Source organism: Electrona antarctica, assembly GCF_951216825.1.
Source record: "Electrona antarctica genome assembly, chromosome: 23".
NCBI lineage: Eukaryota > Metazoa > Chordata > Actinopteri > Myctophiformes > Myctophidae > Electrona > Electrona antarctica.
In genome coordinates this window covers 29988446-30008145 of record NC_136804.1, presented here as the reverse complement: position 1 = coordinate 30008145, position 19700 = coordinate 29988446, and the positions used below count along the sequence as shown (strand labels likewise).

The 19700-nt window shown below is 44.4% G+C and overlaps 1 protein-coding gene across 8 annotated transcripts in view; it reads left to right on the top strand.

The window, feature by feature from the left end:
* The first annotated feature begins 5497 nt into the window (after window positions 1-5497).
* Window positions 5498-19700, top strand: part of LOC306916556 (anoctamin-4-like) — a 124075-nt gene continuing 109872 nt past the window's right edge. For 7 of the 8 annotated variants that reach the window (XM_079494463.1, XM_079494465.1, XM_079494464.1 and 4 more), the window contains exons 1-2: window positions 5498-6282; window positions 12388-12462. In XM_079494463.1, coding sequence (XP_079350589.1) covers window positions 5874-6282; window positions 12388-12462 — 484 coding nt within the window. In that variant the 5' untranslated portion in view covers window positions 5498-5873. Of the gene's footprint in view, window positions 6283-6416; window positions 6483-12387; window positions 12463-19700 lie in introns of those variants that run through there. The other variant, XM_079494469.1, reaches the window with a different exon arrangement.

Below are 19700 nucleotides of genomic sequence, written 5' to 3'. Positions count from 1 at the left end.
TTTAAATGGTTAATTTGAAGTGTTTCATTTAAATGTTGACTTTAATAATTTGTCTAAAATATTGGATTGGCTTGGAGGTTAAGTCATTTAATTTAACATTGAATTGTTTAAAACTAGAATTTCGCGGGCCTTTGGCCCGCTCATCCCAGAGTTGCGTTGCCCCGCGTTGCGATACAGAAGTCCACAGGTACAGAAGTCCACAGTGACACGCGTTGTATGCAGCTGTTTTGTGTTGCAGTGTGTGCGCGCGTGTGCGTGTAGTGTTGTTGGTGTTGTTGTTATCCATATATGCGCCTTGGTTCGTCCCGTTTGTTCCACGCCAGGTGTAGATTGTTTCTGTGCTTGTTTTCATAGACGTGGCAACAAATTATCAACATAGCCAATGGGAGAAAAGGATGCAGTGTTGCCAGGTCCGCGAGTTTTAAGCGTGTTGTAGTGTGTGTGAGCAGGGCTCGACGCTTTGCATTTTTCCAAGTAGCACGCAAATTATTTTAGGAGCACGATGAAAAGTTTTGAAATCATGTGTGTGAGGGCCCTCCTATCCTATATACAGCTTTAGTCCCCACATGTGTCAATATTTGCCATTGACAATGAACAGAGAAAGTAGGTCAAAATTCCGCAAAATATGACGTGAATTCAAATATATTATTATATATATATGTTTTGGAATTTAATGTGTTTTGTTTTGAATACTTTACTTATAAAAAAACCTGGCAACCCGCACCCCGCGGTCATTTTCCGCTAACCTGAGCGGGGCTCCCTAGCCTGCTGGAGGGGGTCACATCATCCCATGCACCGTGGAGAGGGAAAAAAAGGGAAATAAATGCAGCCTTGAGCCACCAATGTGGTGTTGTGGAGCTTGATCACCTCCTCCTCCTCCTTTCCCCAAATTGCCAATCCCAATAAATCCAAAAGTAGTGTATTGTGAATACTTCCACAGCGTAATTACTAAAGGAGGAACGATCAGTCTTCTCCAAAATCTTGACAACGCATTGTAAACAGAGACAGGAGCCGTGTGTGTGTCACACCAAAAGTGGTGACCTATAGAATCCTGTACATATAAGCATCACGCACTCGTCAGCCCTACACAGCAGTCATTAATTAATGGTCTTGACTTGATTGCCTATGCGTTAAAGTTATATAGGGTGAAAAGCGTGAAATGCACAGGCTCATCTTACATCGCTGCTGGCTGCCACTGCCACTCTCTCTCTCTCGCTGTCTTCTCTCTCCTCCCTCGCTGGGGGGGGGGGGGAGTAGTTGCGCTGCCTTCGACAGTGCTATACTTCTCCAGCAGCGGTGCAGAACCGAGAGAGTGACACATTCTTTTGGATGTAAACTGCGCAACGTTTAGCTTTAAAGATCGGATTGTGTAGTCGCACCGGTGCTACAAAGTGAATTGTACAACTTGCACGGTGATATGTGAAGTAGCAAATGCGAGTACGTAGTCGCACTGTCGAGCCCTGTGTAGTGTAGTGCAATTTGCGCTGCATCGCGCGGCGATCCAATTTACCCCCCGCGCGCGCGCGCGCGCACACACACACTGTACGTAGCTTTTTGTTGTTGCAGCGCGCGCGTGTGCGTGTGCTGTTGTTGTTCGTATCCATATATGCGCCTCGGGTGTGGGGATCGCCATGTGAGGGGGCTAGCCAATAAGGGCCCTGTGTTGCATGTGGAGAATTGTGTAGGTTAGTGTGTGTGGTGTAGCCGAACGGGGTGGTGAGAACATGAGGGGGATGTAGCACAGCAATCGGTGACCCCTACATTAAGCTGTGTTGCTCCCAAGATGCAGTGCAAATGCGTGTTGTAGCAAGCGTAGCCAATGGGAAAACAGGATGCAGTGTTGCCAGGTCCGCGAATTGTAAGCGAGTTGTAAGTAGCGTGTTGAATGGCATTTTTTCTGGGCTTGTTTTCATAGACCTGGCAACAAATTAGGCGGGGGTGTCGGTGCGTGTGGCGTGTTTGTGTTTATTATTGATATTGATATTGTTTGTGAGTCTGGACGGGAGGCGGCTGTAGTGTCAGTGCAATGACAGTTTTTACGCGGGTGTTGTTGAGTGCGGGCGTGCGGCGCGACATGAGGAGATAGCCGTGGATCGACGCGGAGGGTAAGGCTGTGTCGTGTTAGTGTGTTGTTGCAGTGTGTGTTGCAGCGTGTTGCAGCGTGTCAGTGACGTAGTAGCTGGTGACTTTATGTTCCTTTCCTGGTTTTGGGCACACGTTTTCAAATGTATAATAGATACATGTGATTGTTTAAAAGACATTTGCTTTCTTAAAATACGTTAATGTTTAAAAACAAGTGGTTAAAAATAACTTATTGAGAGATAAGCTGTTTAAAAATAATTATCTGTTTGGCATTGTTGTAACCTTTGTTTTCTGTCTTCAAAGGTTTACAACCTACTTGATTGATCAACCAATCAACAAAATGAAGCCAACAGTTCAAAAGCAACAAAGTTGGAAAATAAAAAGTTGGATTGTGTTGGAAATCTCGAGTTGTCTCTAGTCCTTTGGAGTTGAACAGGAAATGAACTTGACACCTATACCCCAGTAGGGGTGTCAGGCGTAAGTAAGTAAGTAAGTATATGGTGCAACTAGAGTATAGACAAGGTAAGTATAGACATCAGGTTAGTCCTGACGAAATCACCCCAAAAACACAGTGGTTAATCTGTACCGACCTCTCAGGATAGCCTGCTTTGCGTTTATAACGTGACGTAGATTGTCCTTTCAGAAAATGCGCATTAAATTACCTTGCAACAAAGAAAAAAGTGCAATGGCAAAATGCTCTTCATAATAAATGAACAAAGGTGTGCCTGGCTGCAGTAGTAGCCCTTCGTTTTGTTTCAAACCGTTTGGGATTATCAAGGACATGCAGGACATGCAGTGGATCTTCCTTGCTCAGCTGAAACGCTCTAATTTTGAGGTCTACAGTGCACAGCATGCTGTTGCAAATGTGGAACAGTGTAAAGGATCATTCTAAGCCGAATCTGAGTTATTACTCGACAGATCTAGGCTGTTTCCCTTGAGCAGAAAGGAAGGACCTCCCTTCACTGTTTTGCAGCCTGAAGCATGCACGCACGCACACACACACGCACGCGCGCGTGCGCAGAGAGAGTTTCCAAGTAGTTAGTGGCATAGTTTTATATACCCTGATCTAACCACGAGACATATAATCCAATGCATTATGTAGCATTGACTGAATTCAATTATTTGGTTTCTGTATAGATGACATTTGATTTGGAGTTAGTGCCTGAATGGAACTGAATTTAATTTGAAAGATTTTCATTGGTGGTTTTAAAAACAAAACACCTTAAGGGTCCATTTGGTTTCATTTTATGCTGTCAAGAGTTAAAGCTCTATAGGGGTCGGATTTGGTTATCAATACACTCTCCATCATTTAGCTGGGGACCACCTGGAACTAGCCTGGTAGAACCACTCCCCCTGCTGGACAACACAGGAGGAGGGAATTTGTGAACTCAATACTGCCGCAATCTGGCAGAGTCAGGTTAACCTGGATTGAACCCCCTCAATGACCACTGGTGGTGGTCCGGCCGTACCACCGGTTGAAAACCACTGCTGTAATCTGATGCATGAACTTGGACACATCACCATCATCAGTGTTATAATTTAACCATGGAATAATTTCTGCAGGTCTCACAACAGACTCCTCCAGGCGACCCGACCGAGGCTGATCAGACCCCATAGGCCTGCAGTGTCCCAATTAAGTAGCATGCTACCAGTGTAGTCCCATTTTAGTCACAGGGAATGTTTTAGTGTTAGTCTAGTTTTAGTCGTACTAAATGTCATGCGATGTTAGTCGACTAAATCTACGGTTGATTTAGTCGACTAAAATGTGTTTTGGCGGGCCTTGATGCCGTCGTAATGGCTGATTTTACACTTGCTGAAAATAGCAGATCTACAAGCTCACAATGCGTCGCGCTGTGACGCGTTGTGAGCTTGTAGATCAGCTATTTTCAGCATGCAACCAAGTGTAAAATGACTCCTACTGGATCTCTTGTCCACTAGTCCCTTCCTAACATTTTAGTCTAGTTTTTATTTCTTGACGAAATTGTCGATATATTTAGTCTTAGTTTTAGTCATCATAAGCTTAGTTTTCATTTAGTTTTCGTCAGTGAAAAAAAGTAGTCGACGAACTTTCTTTCTTTCGTGCAGGCCAAAATTTAGCTTGCATCTAAATGGTAAATGGTGCATTTATATAGCACCTTTATCCAAGGCGCTTTACATAGATTGTGCATCAACTCACCCATTCACACACATGAAACAGGCGGAAACCATGCAAGGCACCAACCAGCACATCAGGAGCAATTAGGGGTTCAGTGTCTTGCTCAGGGACCCTTTGACACTAAGGGCCGATTCATACTCCTATTTTAGAGCCGAATAAAATGGTAAATGGTAAATGGTGCATTTATATAGCGCCTTTATCCAAGGCGCTTTTACATAGATTGTGCATTACATTCACCCATTCACACACACATTCATACACCGATTGCGGCGGAAGCCATGCAAGGTACCAACCAGCACATCGGGAGCAATTTGGGGTTCAGTATCTTGCCCAAGGACACTTCGACATGTAGACAGGAGGAGCCGGGATTCGAACCGCCGACCCATGGATCATTGGACGACCTGCTCTACCTTGAGCCACAGTCGAATAAAAGTCGGTTCGGCTCTGTAGAGCCTACAATGTGATGTCATTTTAGGTTCGGGGGGGCGGGTACCGTCCTAAAGTCGGCTCTTCGGTGCTACTGAAAATTTCTGACGAGCCGAAATCATTTCGGTACTACAGCGCCGAAACAGCGGTAAAATAGGAGTATGAATCGGCCCTAACTCTGGGGGAGCCCGGGTTTGAACACGCAACCTTGCATCCAGCCACTCTACCCCTGAGCCACCGCCGCCCATTGGCATCCCTTGCCAATATGGTAAAATAAACTGAAGGGGAAAGGCTTTGAAATGCAGTCATTGCAGACAGCAAGTATAGGCCTGGATGGATGGAGGGATGGATGGATGGATGGATGGATGATTGATTGAGAGTGTGTGCTCACTGCTCACTGATTTGACGTCCCACTCCCTCATAGGCTCATTTTGCAACCCCAAACTCAGCCATCATGCAACGCACGCACGCACTCTGGAGAGGGAGAGAGAGAGAGTTATGGTTCTGTACAGGGCTGCAGTCAGGGACTTCTCGGGTCTGTATGTAGGGCGGCTATACGTCCTATCCGCGCGCACGCACACACACACACACGCACGCACACACTGACACACACACACACACACACACACACGCCTGAGGTGCGCCCCCTTGTGGCACCTGGACACACACACACACACACACGCACACACACACACACACACACACACGCACCCACACACACACCGCACCCACACGCCTGAAGGGCGCCCCCTTGTGGCCCCTGGACACACACACACACACACACGCACACGCACACACACCACGTGCGTGGCGTGCGGTGCAATGCACGCACGGCCACGCCTGCTTCTCTCGTTCAGCAGTCAGACAGTTTAGACTGCATTACCGGCATTATCATCATGGGCAGAGAGGCAGAGGGAGAGAGAGGGGGGCGAATTAAGGATTATGAATAGAGGATCTATGGTATAACGGTATAGTTGGGCTGGCTGCCGGGACGGGACAGGACAGGACAGGACGATGAAAAGTTGATATGACCTAGGATAGGATAGGAAGAAGAACGCATGGTGGTCGTGTGTGTTTTTATTTTTTGTAAAGATGAATGAGTGCAACTGCAACAACAGTCAGCAAAAAATCATTCAATTCAATAGTCATTATTTATTATAGTATATGAAATAGCTTAGAAGGTGAAGGTTGATGATGATGTTAATGGAGTATGACTGAGGATAGTAGTGGGACCACAACCGCAGACGACATAGAAGAAGAAGAAGACATGCGACTGGTCCAGCAGATCAACACGGGGATGAAGATCCAGCCGGCCGGGCAGCAGCACTGCAGCGGTACCGGCGGCACCGGCACCGGTACCACCACCACCTCGGGGACGGTGGAGCAGCAGCAGCGGACTGGCTGTAATAATAAAGTCGGAGGAGGAGGAGGAGGAGAACACAACGAGAATGTCATCTGCTTGCAATGTCAGGACAACAACAACGGCAGCGAAGTGGTGCGGGTTTCTTGTTGTCCTGGAAGTGGAGGTGGTGGAACAACTGGAAGTCCATCGCGGACGACGGCGCGGTCGAGCCCGCGGGGGGCGGTCGCAACGCGCCTCTCCTCCGCCGGCTCTGCAGGTAAGAAGATCGAACACGTCAAAACTTAAAAAAAAGTAGCGTGTAACCGTTATCGGCAGCTGTCTGCAATGGGTCATTAACTGTCCCGTCAAGCGATGTTGTGTCGAACTCTGTTTACAGCTGAGCTAGGCCGCTTCTAATCTGGGCTACTGCATGGGGAAAAGCAGCATGCAGAGTTCGATATATACTGCTTTCAAAAGGTGAATGCATAATGCTGTCTTTCTTTCTACAAATATGACAGTTTGTTAAGCTTAACTGTTCGGTGGTGAAATAGCCTGCTGCCTACGACTCGAGGTGTGGACGGTGCTCCAATGTTGCGGAACTGAGTAGGAAGCAAATGTTTGTAGCAGGGTTGGTATATAGGAACTCCGGACTTTGCTACGAATGAATAAATGCCTTATATTTGTAATACTCATAGACTATATGGACATGTGATGTGAAACAGTCCTTAAATTTAAACATAGAGGCCTAATATGAACACTAACACATAACACCAACATCCTAAAAAAACAATTCGACCCACTTCCATAGGCTAAGTCAGTGGGTTTTCAAACCTTTTAATATCAAGGTCCATTATGTATGCAGCATTTGAGCCTCTGACCCAAAACTAAAGTCATTTGATAAGATTTTGTCCACAATTCCATGCTGTATTATTGATGTTGGTACCATTAGGAGAACATTATTATTCATCAAAATAACAATTCTTCTACATTCTCTAATTCTGTAGACTTCTTGTAAACTAAAGGACCACTTCACCACTTTTCATATAATTGGTCCTCGCTAATGTTCATGATGAAATAAAATAGCACCATTTCCCCCCCTATACTCAATCTGTGTCTCATAGGAGGGCTGTGGGCAGTTCAGAAACCCACCAGTGACATCATCATTAGGCAGATTTGCTTTTTAAACATATTTAGATTTGTGGAAAATGTGTCCACAGTGGGTAGGCTAGGGAGGCTACCCCATGGGCTAATGTGGTTGTCCTCTCAGTACAGTGCTGGTTTTCAAACAGTGGTCCTGTGGGACCACCAGTGGTTCTTGAGGGAGTTTCAGGTGGTCCCCATGCTAAATGATGGAGACTCGGTCGGTAACCAAATGGACCCTTATAGATCTTGAACTCTTGCGAGTGCCCTAATGGGTCCATTTGGTTTCATGTTACGCTTCAATTGTTGTTAAGCATCTGCATTACTTTTAATTAATTTACAAGAAGTGTACACAATTAGAGAATGAAGAGGAATTGTTATTTCGATCAGGTTTGCCTGCTATCTCTCCTAATGGTACCAACATCAATACAGCATGGAATTGTGTGTGTCTCTCTTTGGTCTGAGACTTTGAGTGGCTAAATGCCATCAAATGGTTGTCCGTGGCTCAAATGCTGAATAAATAATGAACTTGATGTGAAAAGGGTTGAAAACCACTGCTGTAGTGGCCTGACTACATTTAGGTGCAGTGGGTGGTTTTCAGCTCCAGTGACCCTATTTCAAATTCAAAGCAGACATTTGGATGGGTAAACTCGGCTGAATAAAGTATACAGCATTATTTGTGGGTGTGTTTCATTTGCGGTGCATGGTGTTACTGTGTGTCAGCAAGACTCAGCCTAACAAAGTACACCCACGTTTAACGTTATTATAATATACTGCCCGTGGGGCCTGCAGTGGCACCCGTTGGGCACTGGCCTACTTGGAACGATGCACGTTGGAAATGCATGCCCCACCCAGATATTATGTATGTGTCCCTTTCATGCCATATATGGAGTTCTTTGTAAGGCATGCCCAAATATGGAGTATATATGCAGACGTCAGAATGATGTCAGAACAGGCCAGCTCCATATATGGACCCTGGGCAGGGGCCCTGTCCAGAGCCCGGGCAGAAGCCTTTTTGGCCGGTTCTGGACAACCATGGGTCCGACCGACTCGACACCGGGCACTGCACCCCCTGCGGTGGGGTGACACGCATGTGTCAAATTTAAAGCCGGTGGGGCGAACGGTTCTCGAGTTACGTGGATTACACACAGGTTTCATTATACACTCTCAAGAGGTAAAGATCTATATAAGGGACAAAGGGTCCATTTGGCTACCAACTCCATCATTTAGCTGGGGACCACCTGGAACCCATTCAAGGACCAATGACCGAAAGAATAGGGTCGCGAATACAAGCGGCCGAAATGAGTTTTCTTCGTTGAGTGGCTGGCATCTCCCTTAGAGATAGGGTGAGAAGTTCATTCACACTCGAGTGCTGCTTCTTCGCCTGGATTGGAGCCAGCTTAGGTGGTTCGGGCATCTGGTTAGAATGCCTCTCGGGCGTCTCCCTAGGGAGGTACTCGAGGCACGTCCCACTGTGAGGAGACCCCGGAATGCCTCGGGATCCCCCAGGAGGAAGTCACTAATGTTGCTCTGGAGAGGGAAGTGTGGAGCTCTCTGGTGGTGCTGTTGCCCCTGCCACCCGACTACGGATAAGCGGTTGAAGATGGATGGATGGATGAATGGTGGTCTCCGGACCGCTGGTGGAGAATCACCGAGTTATATCTATTATAAACCGGAACTTGTGTCTCCGAGGCTAGCATCTCCCAGATGGGGAAGTGCTCTCCATCTGGGAGACTGAAATAAACCGGCCTGTTGGTGATACATCCGTACTGGAGGTGCCCATGCAGTGCTGAGATAATAGGTACTGTACAATATTAGAATGAGTGAGGCACGGGGGCATGGTGGCACAGTCGGTCGTGCTGTCGCCTCACAGCTAGAAGGTCCTGGGTTCGATTCCCGCTGGGGATGCTGTGGGCACTGGGGGCGTGTTCTCTCCTGCGTCATCAGTGCCCATACCCGAGCCGGGTTTGGCGAAAGGGCCTTTCTGTGTGGAGTTTGCATGTTCTCCCCGTGTCCTCTAGGGTAGGTACCCTCACAAAAACATGCAGTAATCCTGGTTCATTGAGACACTTCAGCTCAGATTGACCATAAACATATTGCATGTTAGTATGGCGGTGTGGCTCTGCTCATGTGATATCAGATAATCTGCGTACCGAGACACAGGTCTGATATCACGTTTGATTTTCTAAACTACCTCCCCCTGGCCAGCCGAGGCGCCTGATGGAGGGGAAAGGAACTGGTCGGAATAACGTGGTCCTTCCACTCGCTACGTCCGGCTAGGGGAACTCCCCCCCTGTCAGGTGAAAAGAAGCAGCTTGGACTCCTCATGCATAGAAAGAAGCATGAGGTCAGTCCGCTGCCCCCCCCTCCCCCGCCCCCCCAGGTTGGCAGAGGAAGTGTAGCGCCCAGGAAAAAAAATAGAATGAGTGAGGCAGACATGCTGATTTTACAACCCCATGAATAGACCTGCAGGAAGCAGGGCTGCAGAGCGGTGTTAGTTATTCACGCCTCCATTCAGTGCCAGGCTGGCACATGTACTGTATAAGGATGGGCAGCAATACTATACATTATATCTCGATATCAATATCATGATATGAGATATACTGCTGCACAATCAATAAAAAAAAAAGATCACAGATCTAGATTCAGACACCGGTTACACAATCTCATTTTGTGAAGAATCGTGCAGCGCTAGTTGTAGTTGGCTGTCCAATTCATTTTACGTTACTCTTATGCTTTTGCTACAAGAGATACTTTAAGAGAGGTTTGAGTCAAGCACTTTGATGTTGTCTGTTTAAAGCCACAGTAGTTATGGCTCCAGCTGCCACATTTTGAATGTACACTACAGTAGTAATGTTCAGCAACTACAGACTAAAGAACATACATATTTTCACACAATTTGCTTTGTGTGAGAATCGTGTCTATGGACTTTTGATGTTGTAATGTTGGGGTGCGGCCGCTTATCCAACACACAAAGTCTGACATGTGCAAATCACCCGTTGCTCCCGACACGCGTTGGTCCGACACGCGTTGGTCCGACACGCGTTGGTCTGACATGCGTTGGTCTGACACGCGTTGGTCTGACATGCGTTGGTCCGACACGCGTTGGTCTGACACGCGTTGGTCTGACATGCGTTGGTCTGACACGCGTTGGTCTGACATGCGTTGGTCTGACACGCGTTGGTCTGACATGCGTTGGTCTGACACGCGTTGGTCTGACATGCGTTGGTCTGACACGCGTTGGTCTGACATGCGTTGGTCCGACACGCGTTGGTCTGACATGCGTTGGTCCGACACGCGTTGGTCTGACATGTGTTGGTCCGACACGCGTTGGTCTGACATGTGTTGGTCTGACATGACATGCGTTGGTCTGACACGCGTTGGTCTGACATGCGTTGGTCTGACATGCGTTGGTCTGACATGCGTTGGTCTGACATGCGTTGGTCTGACATGTGTTGGTCTGACATGCGTTGGTCTGACATGCGTTGGTCTGACATGCGTTGGTCTGACATGCGTTTCTCTGACATGCGTTGGTCTGACATGCGTTGGTCTGACATGCGTTGGTTCGACATGCGTTGGTCTGACATGTGTTGGTCTGACATGCGTTGGTTCGACATGCGTTGGTCTGACATGCGTTGGTCCGACATGTGTTGGTCTGACATGCGTTGTGTCATGCTTACAGTTACGGTTAGGTTAGGGTTTGGGGTAGGGTGTCAGACTAATGACTGTCGGACTGTTAGTACGTCGGAACTTATGACTGTACCAAATGTTTGCTTAAAAAACAGCACCCCCAAAAAACAGGAACCCAGCCAAGTCTACGGACTATTCATGTTTGCTTTAAGCAGTGACGTCATGTTTTAATATCGTGATACATAAGTGGTTTTTTTTTTAAATGAAAATAATAATAAAATAAAAGTATTGTCACAGTACAACGTATCGTAACAATATGGATATTGGGGTATTTGGTCCAAAACTATATTGTGACGTTAGATTTTGTGCTATCTATCTAGCCTGGCTAATAAGCCAGACTCAAATCACAGTCGTGTGGTATTTGAGTCTGGAGATGCTGTGTATGGATCTTGTTTCCCGGGGGGCGGGTTCAAACATTTTCTCTTTGACGCAATTGGTCAGAGCTACTGTCAGTCAAAGGTCTCAAGCATTGAACGTCACTGTACCAAAGCCCGCCCATATTGCATACCGTGTCCCGATTGGCCACACCAGTTCTCTGGTGTAGGAAATGGGCGTACAATTGAGCCTCTCCAGACCGTAATCCGCCGGCAGGCAATTTTTTTTTGCCAACGGCTGATTCGGTCTGGCTTATTAGCCAGGCTACTATCTATCACCCCGGCCCCAGAACATAGCAGAGAGAGAATGTAGCTGTTCCTTCATCTGCATAGGGCAGGCTGATTAATGTTTTAACCTCCATCTCCCCTGACAACGTTCCCAAAGTTCTAAATTAAGCGTATACCTTAAATCATGAGGCTAATGTATTGTTTCACCCTGTAATCCTTAATGATGCTATACGCATTACTAATCAACTTTATTATTTCTTCCATATGGCATAAACATCACTGTGACTGGACCGGACACTGATCTTGGGACTGAATCATGTTGAAATTGCTTAAGTTTACCCTGCAGTCAAACAACCTAACTTTTCATTTTATAAGATGGAAGTAGAAAATATTAAACACATTTGAAATATACATCATTAAGGGCACGGTCACACCGCCCTTGTATTCTACCTTTGAGGGTGGATTCTGGCAATTCAATGGGAATGGGAATGGAACGTTAAAGGGATAGTTCACAATTTCTTGCCATAAATATAGTGGTTGCAACTGAATTAATTGATTGCCCCGACTTCCGTGGTGGGAGTTCTGCTCTGGTTTTGGTGAATATTAATGAAGTAGTTCCGGTAATTTTGTGGGGGGCACTGGGACAACGCATTAAAATGGGGAGGGGGGGGGGGGGGGGGGGGGGTGTCTCCAGGTGGTCCCCAGGTGGTCCCCAGGTACCAAGTTATTGATACCAGGTATCAATACAGCATATGGAATTGTGGACAACATCCTATCCAACGATCAAAATATTCTTTAGTCTTGAGTCTGCAAGGCTATAAATCTCATCAAACGGTGGTCCGTACGTGGCTCAAATGCCCAATAAATAAATAATAGAACTTGATATGAAAAGGGTTGAAAACCACTCAGCTGCTGTGTCTGTCTGTCTGTCATCTCTCCCTGTTCCATAGACCGTGAGACCAGTAGTGGCAGCTACAACGTGTCCACCGGGACCTTCTATAGCTGTGTAAGTCAAATCACCATAGGTAAGTGGACCCTTCTACTAGATCCTTCGTGTGTGTGTGTGTGTGTGTGCACGTGTGCGTGCGTGCGTGCAACATGCGTGTGTGGTGTTAATCTCAGTCTGGCTGGACAGATTACTAGTGTCAAACCTTTTTTAGAGAGATTAGACGTTTACCCAAATTAGTGAAAATAGCAGATCTACAAGCACACAACAGACGCGTTGCGAGCTTGTTCTAATTCATGGAATTTCTTAGATTTTTCTTTTATTTCTTCATAAAATTACAAAAAAAATAAAGACATTTGTCTTTCTTTTTTTAGGAAACAACACAAGAATAAAGGGACCCAAAACACACACGTACACACACACACCCTCTCTGTCGCTCTAATTAATTAGTCTCATGTCGCGCAGCTGCGTCTAGATTCTCCCGGCGGATCCTGCCGGGAGCTGCCTATGCCATAGAAAGCATAGGTGGACCGCAGGCTAGTAGGCAGAGAAGAGACACACAATGGGAAGTGGTGTCATGATCCAAAGAATCCAGGCAGTGAAAATCCACTTTGGCCTTAAACAGTAACAGCAGTTCGACTTGTGTGTCTGCCAGGGATGCAATACTATACTATATTGTTTGATTTTGGGGGGTTTTGGCGCAGGCTTTTCTGCTGTAACAGCAGTGGAAAGATCTATTGCATTGCACAGTGCTCTGCCATCGCATAGAGTTGGTGTTTTCTCTGTGATTTAAAAGCTCTCATCATTGTTTTGGGGAAAGAAAGCAGTGCGTCGTAATTCATACAGTACATTGCCAAAAGCTATTCTGTTTTTTGTCTCCCTGGGAAAGCATTTCAATTCAGTTGAATAGCTAAAAGGTGAGCCACCCCCCAGTTTAAGTGAAATGCTCTAGACTAGGGGAAGAAGAAAACGATAACTAATAATGCAATTTCTATATTTCACAAGGTGGTATATTAACAAGAGTGTGTGTGTGGCACATGTGTTCATTGTTTAGGACTCCTACGATACATTTCAAATAGATTACAACGACCGTCTTTAATTCAGTCGTTGTTCTGTTCTGTGGGAAATTGAATTTCAGCAGTTGTATCACCGAAAGATATAGGCTCTGGCCTGACATAAATTAGTAAGTAATCTGGTAGCAGCTCTTTGTTAATAAACCAATTTGAACTTGGTATATTATTGCCAAAGGCTTCCAATATGCTTAGTTCTGTGTTTTATTTGTCTCCATGCAAAAACATTAGCTAACCCGGCCGTTTCTAGTTAAAGCTAAATGAAGGCAGTAGCTGAAGAAGTAAACAGTAATTCAGCAAACTATTTTATATCTTTGACCAGATGGTACAACAGGAATGTTGTATATGAAAATTAATATAAAAAATAATTGTAGAAACATTTAAAGCATTTTACAACTGTCTACCCACCAGAACTACTTTAAGTTGGTTGATTTGTTTACATTGTACTTTTTTTGTCAACATTTGACAGTTCTCTCTCTCCTAATTGTACCGCATCAATAACGCATGGAATTGTGGACAAAATGTTATCCAATGACGACAAAATATTTTAAGTTTTGGGTCGTGAGAGGCTAAATGTCATCCGTGGCTCGAATGCAGAATAAATAATGGACCTTGATATAAAAAAAGGTTGAAAACCACATGCTTTATACGTTGTAAATGAATTGCATTTTCAACCCTGTAAAAGTTTACACAGTGTACTCTCTTGTTCTTCTCCCAAAAAGTCATCGTTATGCAACGTATGACCCAGATATAATCTGCACCTGCGTTTTGTTTCCTTACCTCCGAGAGGTAGCAGCACCAGGAGGAGGTGTGTATCTGGGCCTCGCTCTCACCCCACGAGAGCAACGCAGGCATTTTCTTTCTGATGACTGTGACATAGATATGGAAGACACACTATGTCCGAAGGCTTTGCGCATGGTTGGCTTTTGGAGGTCGTTTTGGGGATGCACGCCAGGTGTAGATTACACGTCGTCCCCTCTCTCTCTCTCTCTCGCTCTCTCTCTCTCTCTCTCTCTCTCTGTCACCCCCCCCCCCCACCCCACTCGCTTCTTCAGGTGACTTTCACAGGGTCTCGAGCAGTGTTGTTTTTGTCGACTAAAACTATGACGAAAAATGTTCGTCGACTACCTTTTTTCACTGACAAAAACCCAAGCCATGATGACTAAAACTATGACTAAATATACTGACAATTTCGGCAACAAATAAAAACTAGACTAAAATGTTAGGAAGGGACTAGTGGACAAGAGATCCAGTATAAGTCATTTTACAATTGGTTGCATGCTGAAGATAGCAGATCTACGAACTTGTAGATCGGCTATTTTCAGCAAGTGTAAAAACAGTCATTACGACGGCATCAACGCCCACCAAAATACATTTTAGTCGACTAAATCAACTGTAGATTTAGTCGACTGAAATCTTATGACATTTAGTCGACTAAAACACAAAAACATTCCAGGTGACTAAAATGTGACTGAAACTAATTGAAAACTATTGAAGAGACTATGACTAAAACTAAAATCAAAATTTGCTGGAAAAACAACACTGGTCTCGATGATGATTGGTTAAGCAGTGGCGGAAAAGAGTACTCAAAAATTTCACTTAGGTAAAAGTAACGATGCTGCTGCAATACAGAAATACGGCATTACGAGTAATAGTCCGGATTTCAACATTTTACTTGAGTAAAAGTACAAAAGTATTGGCTTCAAAATGTACTATCAAAAGTAAAAGTACTCATTGTGCAGAATGTCCCATTTTAAGCTTTTCAAACGTATAATATCATCTTTTGAAAATAGCAGATCTACATTGTGAGCTTGTAGATTGGCTATTTTCAAATGGCCAAAGGATAAGGCTGAAGTGGTTAATGTATGTTTTGTAATGATAATCCAAATCTACAAAGTAACTAGTAGCTAAAGTTTTCAAATAATTGCACTGGAGTAAAAGTACAATATTTGCCTCTGAAATGTGCAGTAGTGGAGTAGAAGTAGGCAGCGGTGGCCTAAGGGTTAGAGGAGCGCAGGAAACATATGGGTCGGGAGGTGATTGTCATCACTCACCCAACTCCGCTGAAGTGCCCTTGAGCAAGGCACTGAACCCCCAACTGCTCCAGTGGAGCTGCTTAGTGGCCAACAGTATGAAGGGCCTTGCAAACGTGAAGCGAGGAACGCAAGCGTTGTTGCCTGGATCAACACAGGTCTGCTCCAGGTCTGTTGAAGAGGGGCGCAACAACGCAAGCGTAAAAAAAAAAGCGAAACAGAATCCAGGTCTGGTGAGTCGCGGGCGTGTGCACGTAACAAGCACGCGCGCAACAAATGCACAGGACCGCGCTCACGTAAATACGCTTGCGTTGTCGCACCACGACTTCTCCGAGCAAAAACAGCAGGTCTCATTGAAAATGAACTATAGGCGCGTTTTATTGCTCCCCGTTTGCAAGACTGTGGTTGCACTGGTCAGCTCCCAGGTTTTAATGTGTGTATCTGTCTGTGCGTCTCTATGTGTGCAGGGCGTTGCTGAAAATGAGCACTTGTGCTCAGCTACTACCCTGGGTAAATAAAGGATTTAAAAAAAAAAAGTAAATAAAGTACTGGAAATTGGAAATACTCAAGTAAAGTAGTTACAGTGAAGCAATGGTACCCTTTGAATCCAAGCACTAAGATTACATACTAAGACTAATTAACGAGCACTAATGCTCGTTAAACACACGCACGCACGCACGCACCGTAGATGTGAAAATACATACAGGACCAGGATAATAGAAAGTGGTCCTTGATGCTTTGTCTTGATTAAAATGACAAACTGTTTGGGTACACCTGTACTAAATAATCTCGCTCTTGCTTATTAACAACATTGAGAACAGGTATAGCCCTAAGTGTATTTGCTCCCTGCATTCCAAACTTATGTTTTCAAAATGTGCTGTGCTGCGAGTAGCAGGTCTGCCAGGCGGTAAGACTGCCCGACTTTGCACTACAGGCAGCCCTTATTGATTGGGAAGTGTTTGTCCACTGCTGATGTTCCTTCCAAATGTGCTGCGCTGGTGTTTTATAGAAAGCAAAAAGCGGGGGCTTCCCCGCTCTCACCTGGCGCCGTTGTGTTGCATAACGAAACTATAACGGGAAAAAAAAATAATGCCAGAGAATGTATTATGTATTGATTCTACACATTGTACTAGCAACAATGCTTGTAATATCCAAATCCCCCCCCCATGCACCCCAAAACCCATTTGAGATAAGTTGTAATTATAATGTCCAAAATAGTATTATATATATATATATATATATATATAATAGTTTAAATCATTTAGAAAAAGTCACCCCTTTTATTTCCCTATTTTGGGCATGTAATAATAGGTGAAAATGTGTAAAGAAAAACAAATCACCCCACGAACTAAAAAAATAAATTGTCTTATTTCAAACATTTCAACAATTTAGCAAAAATAGCTTTAGAATGTGTCTACATTTGTGATATGATGAAGTAGTATACTGTAGTGTATAGGGCTTACATGGTTAAAGGGGAATTTCTCCCTAAACCTTTTTTTACAAAAGTAAGTTGATAATTATGTATATTGACCAAAAAAAATAAAGATATTGGGGAGCTGGGGCTGCAGCTGGAGATGAAGCTGGGGCTGGAGGGGTCTAACGCTAGAACTCCTATTCAATCGCGCAGTTGTTTTTTGTTTTTTGTTCACATCTGTTCTAGATGATGTGACAGCAACACTCCATGCATTGTTGACACTGCACTCTTCCTGGTCTACGTGAGCTGATGTTAGACCCCCCCAGCAGCAGCCCCAGCTCCAGCCCCAGCTCCCCTATATCTTTATTTTTTATTTATTTTTTTATTTTTGGTCAATATACATAATTATCAACTTACTTTTGTAAAAAAAGGTTTATGGAGAAATTCCCCTTTAACTATTGATGTTATTATGCTTGCATAGCATTACGCACAATATGCATTGCATGTCTGTCCCAAAGATGTACAGTACAGTATGCACCCAACCAATGTTCCTGTCCCAGGCGTGTTTGCAAGTCATTGGTCAAAACTGTGAGCACCATTTCCAGAGCAATAACATATCAATTATAACTTAATTTGTTTTTGTCAAAGCAACTGATGGAACACTTTTTCACAATCAGCTCATTTCACTCATAAATTCCATTGTTGATATAATGCTGTTGTAATGTGATATTCTCACTTTTTGTAATGGATATCCAGTCATCATATATTAATCGGCGATAGATGTGTATTCATTCATTATTCACTGGTGATCATGTACATTTTTTTATGATAGACTGTACATAATGTGAATTAATGTATTCAGAGGTCCAGTGTCAGAAGCCTAACTGATTTATTTTATTATCTATTATTTAAAAAAATTGTATTGTCTCTTTACTCTTACCTGTTACCATGTTTCACTCACTCTGACTGCTGTTGCGACACCTGAATTCCCCCCAGGATTGTTTTTGTTCTCTATTGTATCGAGACTATCACTCCACCCAACATATTTCATATGTATGGGGAATGACGCCACCTCACTTGTGACGTGGATATCTCTAAACAACTTTAGTTTTTTTCAACCAAGGTTCAGGTTTTAGGTTGTTATTAGAGAAAGTAAAAGACGCCAAAAAATATGAACTAAAGTTGTCCTTTTTAAGTAAGACGTTTGAGTACTTTTTCCACCTCTGGTGCCAAACTGCCAGCATCAATACAGCCTGGAATTGTGTCCTGTACAATTGAAGCCGATAAATGGGTACTCTCTTCTGATTGGCTGGAATTGTGTCCTGTACAATTGAAGCCGATAAATGGGTACTCTCTTCTGATTGGCTGGAATTGTGTCCTGTACAATTGAAGCCGATAAATGGGTACTCTCTTCTGATTGGCTGAAATTGGCAAACTGCTTGAAAATGTGTTTAGTTTATTAAAGAGCTGCTAGAGAGACCACTGTTACTGAACAAACACTAGTCTATAGCAACGGTTACTATCAAAATACAGGGCTTTGATATTTTTTATAATAAAACAAAAAATAATGCATTTTCAGGTATCTTCTACAGCAATGGTTCCCAAACTTTTTCATGTCAAGGACCCCTAAATTCACACCAATGAGCCCGCGGACCCCCATTTGAAAAAAAATATGCCAGGGACCCCAATAAAAGAGGAGATTTTGACGGCTCTAGCAGTGATTCTCAACCCGTTCAAGGACCCCCGCAGTTTGACATGCATATTGGTCTATACAGACCCCCATTTAATGTCATTTCTATCTCTGGGACCCGCAATTTATATTGTAAAATCAATGTTAATGTACAAATGGAACCAAATGGACCCTAATGGGTCCATTTGGTTCTATTTGAACACTCAGAGTTACAGACTCATAAGGGTCCATTTGGTTCCAAACTATCATTTAGCTGGGTACCCCCTGGAACTCCCTCAAGTACCCCCACTTTGGGAACCCATGTTCTACACAGGATAAACAAGGACACAGTGTGAAACTGGAACACTATCAAATTTAATCTGATAAACGGGTACTCTCTCCCGATTGGTTATAATTGGCAACCTACCTGCCATGTATTTTCTGTTAAAGAGATGTAGTGACATCATGGAGACCCCTAGCTGTTACTCTGTTAGGTATAGCAATGATTAGCCTACTGTTAAGTGCTGTTTTATGGGGCACTGCTTTTGACAGCCCCCACCATTAGAGGGCAGTGTTGCTGTGGCTATGATGATGTCCTGCCTAATTCAACAGAAGTGAATGATGAACATCCTAATACAGTGACTGGTTTTCAACCTTTTTCCTATAAAGGTCCATTTCTGCATTTGAGCCACGGACCACCATTTGATGACATTTAGCCTCCCAGATCTATAGAACAAAGCGGAGATCCGGGCACACTTAAAGGTTAAAAAGGAGGACAACTTTTATTCAACCGACATGTTTCGACCTATACGGTCTTCATCAGCCCTGATGAAGACCGTATAGGTCGAAACATGTCTGTTGAATAAAGTTTTCCTCCTTTTTTAATGTTTTTTTTTTTCGTGGCTTTCGCCTTTTTATTTTATATTTTTTATGGAGGGACAGACAGTAGGCCGACAGGAAATGGGGAGAGAGATGGGGGGGAAGACATGCAGTAAAGGCCGTCTGGATCGGGAGTCGAACCCGCGGCACACTGCCAAACTGGATTACCAGCCAAGGTGCCTGGACCGCTGAGCCACGGCCCAGGCCGTTTTCCTCCTTTTTAACCTTTAAGTGTGCCCGGATCTCCGCTTT